The 6,071-nt window shown below is 38.6% G+C and overlaps 1 protein-coding gene across 3 annotated transcripts; it reads right to left on the bottom strand.

Moving 5' to 3' along the window:
• On the bottom strand, positions 1-4,289 carry LOC128021023 (SET and MYND domain-containing protein 4). Of its 3 annotated transcripts, none has more exons than XM_052607893.1 (10): positions 4,044-4,289; positions 3,702-3,846; positions 2,664-2,753; positions 1,611-2,532; positions 1,253-1,393; positions 994-1,166; positions 779-914; positions 592-708; positions 306-429; positions 1-249 (listed from the first exon to the last, which is right to left on the bottom strand). In XM_052607893.1, exons 1-10 carry the CDS (start codon positions 4,175-4,177, stop codon positions 99-101), a joined length of 2,133 nt encoding a protein of 710 aa, XP_052463853.1. In that variant the 5' UTR covers positions 4,178-4,289; the 3' UTR covers positions 1-98. The 3 variants fall into 3 exon arrangements, with proteins under 3 accessions (XP_052463853.1, XP_052463852.1, XP_052463850.1); XM_052607892.1 differs by having other exon boundaries at positions 1-228; positions 1,253-1,513; positions 4,044-4,288; XM_052607890.1 differs by having other exon boundaries at positions 1,253-1,513; positions 4,044-4,288.
• Between the last annotated feature and the right edge of the window lie 1,782 nt (positions 4,290-6,071).

Raw genomic sequence — 6,071 nt, forward strand, 5'->3', positions numbered from 1 at the left:
TTGTTGATTCATAACTTTTAATACTGAAATCTGAAAAGCAGGCTTTGAGAGTATCACATTTGCTGAAAATATCATTAAGTTTTAGATGTTATTTCATTTCACAGAAGTCCTTGCAGACACCGTTCCATTTCACACAGTTCCTGTAGTTCTTCACAGTGAGGGCCACAGTGGAGAGAGAGGAGCTTATGGGCCCTGGGAATCACAGAGAGAGCCGCACCACAGTCTCCGCTGTCAAAGGAAAAAGTGACGCTGAGGTGAGGAGTATAAGAAGTCTCATCAGAGAGTTTGACACATTGAGATCTTACCCGTTGAAATGTAGCTGTGCTAGTTTAAAAAGCTGTCGTCCCAGCTCAATGCTGTCCTCTCCGAACTGGACCTGAATGGCAACAATGCTACGCTTAAGACTAGATGAAGCCAGACTCCATTCACCTGTTAGAAAATTAATAATAATAATCATACTATACATTTTCCTTTTATGAACTCAGATGTTACTTATTTAATTATTCAAAAGGCCATATAGCACTGCTGTACAACATTTACATATCTTACAGTGTCATAAAGGTACAATTTGCATTAGACTCTTATTCTCACCGGTGGTGGCGTACACACGAGCTGTTACATCTGCTAGCTCTCCTTGGAGAGGGTGAATCTCTGTTAGCATGCTGTTTGCCTGAGAAGAAGCTGATTTTAGGATTTTTAGGGCCTCGTCTGCAAAACATGAAAACATTATGTATACACAAATACACAAAATAGATTGTGATTCAAATTGAGGCTGTACCTAATCTGTGCTGCTCCATGAGATGAAATGCCTTATCCAATAGACTCTGTAAAGCCTTTAGTGTGTTCTGCACATCAGCACTAGTGATCTGATGACCACAGGACGGCCAAGAGCACTTGTACCCATCCATATGGGACTGAAATGTACACCATACATTAAGATACCACACAATGAACCACCTAAATGATCAGGTGTGCTTTTCTGCAAAAGTTTACCTGAAGAGGCTTTCCGCATTTTACACACTTCAGCCCTGGGGCTGCGTTTTCTGTCGCTTTCTGGCTTCCTTCTAATAGGTCTCTTTGACAGGCTTGACAGTTACAGTGGAAATAGTACTGCTCCAGCAGGAGGCGCCGACGTTCCTTCACCTCCATTCTGCTACAGTGAGGACCTGAGAAAAATGACATTTATGACAGCTGTTTCCGGATGAATCCCCACAAATTCCCCAAAAATTATAATCCCAAGATTACATAATACCATAACAGTGCAGAATCTCCTGGCCTGGAGTAAGATCTTTTGAAGCACGTATAGTGGCTTTCACACAACTGTGAGAGTTCTTGGGATGGTCATCGTTATCTTCAGAACAAACGAACTGATTGAGTGGGTCAGTCTGAAAGCCTGTGGTGAAAGAGATGTTTGTGTTTGGACTGCAGGAGTGGTTAAGCAGGCTGAGAACAGGAAAAATTGCTGTGGCAATGCGGATTTCACTACTCGACTGAACAGCCATGCTACTTTCTTCTGTAAGAGTTGAGAAAAAAAAGATCAACAATAATGAATATTCAGTAATCAAATGTATTAAATTGCAGTTTGTGTTTAAGCATGAGTTCTGTCGAACCTTTGACCATCACAGCAGTGACTGCTTGAGCGTTACACCTAAGCTGCATCATGTGTCTCAGAGCTGTGGCTCCCAACACACTCATCTCAGGCTCCCAGGTTCCACTAACTCCTTTGTTCTCGCAAGATGCCCACATGTCCGGTGGGGGTCCACCTTGCAGTCTCCTATAAAGCATTGCCATGGTAATCGCTAATAAGAAGCGTGAGCTGGGGGAGTGTTGTGCCACATGTGGTAAAAGGCTATAGATGCTCATGTACGTGTTGCCGTGATAACAGTCTGAAATTCCTCCACAGGGATCTCCAAGACTCAACTTGAATGGCAAATCACTTTTATAAGAGCTACATGTCACATGGTCTTCTTCTGAAGTGCTTTTTTTCACCCTTTTGACCTCGTTTTGTCCAGCTTTCAGCGCCACTCTTAGTGCAAGATGTCCCAAAACCCCAATGGCCAACAGATCTGCTCCAATATGGCACTCCCATTGGTGCCAGCTCTGCCAAGCGTCTTTTTGACAGCTCTCTCCACAGTACCGAACGTAACTGCAGTTTGGACATGGCACAAAGCTCAGTGATTGGCTCAGGCAGTGGTGACAGTGTCGGTTTTCAGTATTAAATGTCTTTCCTGGTATAAGTACACAACAGAAAGCCTCGTCCTCCAGAATGACCTCACCAGCGGTCTTATTTTCCGTGGCTAATATGTGACGACCTTTCTCAGGGCTAAAGTATACAGTCACACCAGGTGAAATACAACTCCTAGTGTTTCTGATTTTCTGGCATGGTGGTGTTTGATTATTTGTGGTTGTCTGGTTGGATTTTTCAGGTTTTTTAAGCTGGCTCAGGCATGCGGTCTGTCTAGCTCTCAGCTTGTCCTGCAGATGGCTTGGGTAACCAGCCTCCAAAGCGCGCCGGATGTCTTCAAGACATTCCTGGAAAAAAAAGGAGATAATCACTTAAACTTGTATAGATGCGTCAGCTGTGCATTTAATAAGGTGCCATGTTCTTATTTGAATGGCTAAAAAAAAAATAATGTTTTGTGATGCATAAGACAGACTCTTACTCTGTAGAGTCCATGGTAAAAGAGGGCAGCAGAACGGTTAGCATAGCACAGTGATATCTCTTCTGTATTCATTTCAGCATGGCAAACACCCTGAAACATCAAACCGAGAGAGTGGGAATATATTATGGTCACAGTACCATCTGCCATTTGAAATCCAAACCATTATCAGTGTAATGCAAACATTAAGCTCAAACCAGCATAAAACGTTTAGCCACGATGATTAACTTCACAAATTCACAATGTCACTGTTCCTCCACAACAGATTCTTGGCTCGTCCTTCTATGTGTGTTCTCAGAAGCAGGCGAGTGAGGCCTTCTTTCACTCGAGAGATAGGTGGCAGTAATGCACTTATAAGTCTGCGATTCGCCATAAAGCAAGACAAGGCATAATGCACCTCCTGCTGAGAACATACATAGAAGGATGCGCCCAGGAGAGTTTTGACAGTTCAGATATTGCGTGAATCAGAGGTAAGAAAAAAACTATATAAATACGGTTCAGTTTCTTGCACAGAGTGATCGTTTTGTGTCTAATTTGGTTTTTTCTTTTTCTTTTAACCATTGTATGTTTTTCCCATCCACTTACATTATAAGAGTGATAAACTGCAACAGTTTGACTTAAAAATATTGGTTTGTGTTCTATAGAAGAAACAAAGTCACCTACTGTACATCTTGGATGCCCTGGGGGTAAAGCAAATGAACATAAAATTTTCATTTTGGGGTGAACTATCACTTTAAGAGCCACAAAAGACTGCTATCAGACAGGTTTTCTCTGCTCCAATTAAATTTTTCATTGGTCAGACAAGAACATAAGCCCTTGCCAAACCCACTTCATTGGTTGAGCCTCCTACAGCTATGTTTGGTTACTTGAATAAATAAAACAATTTTCGTGGAAATTAACGCGGTTGATGCATCTTAAGCAGCAGTAAGGGAACATTTATAACCACACCAAAATAAGACGACAAAACGACTTTGTACACATATTACATTTACTTAAGTAATGTTATATGAAGCAGGTGTTTAGATCGCGTCTTTTCCTTACCTTGGAATAATACAATGCTGCGGATGTATAATCCTTCACTTTGAAGCTTAGGTTTCCCTGCTGTCTAAATTCAGGTGCCCTCTCGGGAGATTTTTGTACGGAGTACTTCTCTGAGAGTCTAGAAAAGGCATTGAGATCTTCTGGGCTAAAATATGGACAAATGACAAAAGGTAGGTAGAATATTTATATTTATTAAGAAACGTATATATAGCTAATATTTAAACATTTGTAGATTTTTGCCACTCCATCTGAATAACGTATAATAACTCGTGCAGCAATAATATAAAAAAGTAGTGTAGTATTAATCACTTTATCTAACTTATCTAATTCCACAGTGCTGACCGTATTAATGACAGCCCGTAGTTGAATATGGCATCTATATCTGTCAGACGGCAAAAGCGCTCAGTTCCTTCGGTTTTCAGTTCCGTCCATTTCTGCTCGACATACAGAACCCACTCTGGACAGGGCAGATCCATTCAAAAATCCTGTCAGTGAGCTATAACCCTACAAACAAAAGGCACGAAACTGTTCAAACGCTTTTGATTTCGCTGCAGTAAAGTGACTTCCTGTTGAAACTTTTATCAACTTTCAAAATACAGGCCCTGTAACTGTTACTCGTACTGAACGCATATTTATGTTTTTATACAGGTTATGATGGGCCTTTTTTTTAACTTCAAATCTCTGAAGCTGGACGTATTGATACATTTATTAAACATTAATTCAAATATATTTTCATCAATTTTAATTATTATTTATTCGTTTAAAAACTTGAATACATCACTTTTTTGAGACCCCTTCCAAGAAAATATCTAAAATAAGATTCTTTTATTTCATTATATATATATATATATATATATATATATATATATATATATATATATATATATATATATATATATATATATATATATATATATATATATATAATTTATTTATTTATTGTTTTGCAATAGCATTCACGTAGCGACGATAACTTGCTTTATTCATCAACACATGCGTGTATTTAAAAGTGGAAATGCTGTGAGAATCACTAGGATGGACGGTGCGTTAATTTTACCAATAGGTGGCAATATTGTTCCACGTTACTATCTTCTTTAGAGAAAAAAAAAATATTGTGTCTCAGTTGTCGCCATGCATTTTGTTCCATTAATATCTCTTCTGTTGGTCAAGCTCTCTAGAGACTTCATTAGCTATTGTATTTCCAGTGGGGAAAAGGGTCTGTTTAGAGAGTCAATTGTGTCTACAGAGACAATGCTTTCAGATTAGGTATAATTCAGATTCTCCACTGAATATTAGATTTTGTCCATGACATTATTATAAATAATGTTTATTCAGTGTCCCAGTAATTTGAATTGAAAGTCTGAATCTCCTTCATAAGGATTTATAGGATTTGCAAGGCTAATTTGTCTGTTTTTTGGTTTGATGTGAGAAATTGTACTCCGAAGAAAGAGGAAAAAGAAAGAGAGAGAGAAAACACTACCGCTTCCTTAATCTGTGGTCACTTTTTATTTATTTATCTCATTATTACTATATATAGAGATAGATTATGACACTTTCTTTTTTTCATCTCAACAAAATGCCATACTGCTCTGACTGAACTTGATATCTTTGGCACCATTATCAGCAGATAAGATAATATTCATCTTCATTTTAAATGAGGATTATTTAACTGTCATAACTTGCTTTGATGAAGTGTCACTGTGTCTGCATATGAATATTAATGTTGTATTGTATCTAGAAAGCAGCTGCTTCAGTCAGGTCCTGATAGATTGTGCTTATCACAAATAGGGTTGTTGCTCTATAAGAGCTTTAAGTTCTGCTGTTGTGTTTCATACTTCTGTTTCAGTAGATGCTATTAATGCACCTTGTGATCTAGGGCACTTTGCACATCTTGTATTTTCATGACTGTCTTTGTTGTTGCCTGTGGATGGAATGTTTTCCAAGAACGTAGTGCTTTTCTGATATTACCATCTTTCTTAAGAGTTTTCTCTATTTGAAAGTGCTTGACTAATGAGTCTTCATTTGCATACAGTCACTTCAGTTTTTCTAAATATAAGTCAGTTCATAAATGAACTTCACTGTTAAGTTTAATATACGTACTCAGAAGACACTGGTTGTGCAGAATGCATTTCATTAACTAAAACAAACCTGTAGGAGCCGCAGAAGGGCTTCTATTGTAGAAAATGGCGAGAGATTAGATTATATAAACCCTAACAATAAATGATCATTGAAGTTTCTCCAGTCAGTTTTCAGTGCCTTCTGGAATAACACCAGCAAACAGATGTGAACAGCACCCTGCAGAGCATAACAATGTTGTGCTATCACGTAATTGAATGGCTTTTAGTTGGTGTATGCAGTCTATGCACAGAA

The sequence above is a fragment of the Carassius gibelio genome, chromosome A10, assembly GCF_023724105.1.
Source record: "Carassius gibelio isolate Cgi1373 ecotype wild population from Czech Republic chromosome A10, carGib1.2-hapl.c, whole genome shotgun sequence".
Lineage (NCBI taxonomy): Eukaryota > Metazoa > Chordata > Actinopteri > Cypriniformes > Cyprinidae > Carassius > Carassius gibelio.

Coding starts and splice junctions, on each gene's coding strand:
- LOC128021023 (XM_052607890.1), bottom strand. CDS start 4,177: ATGGATCTGCCCTGTCCAGAGTGGGTTCTGTATGTCGAGCAGAAATGG. Junction 1,514..1,610: donor CACTGCTGTGATGGTCAAAG/GTTCGACAGAAC, acceptor CAACTCTTACAG/AAGAAAGTAGCATGGCTGTT. Junction 430..591: donor TCGTGTGTACGCCACCACCG/GTGAGAATAAGA, acceptor ATTTTCTAACAG/GTGAATGGAGTCTGGCTTCA.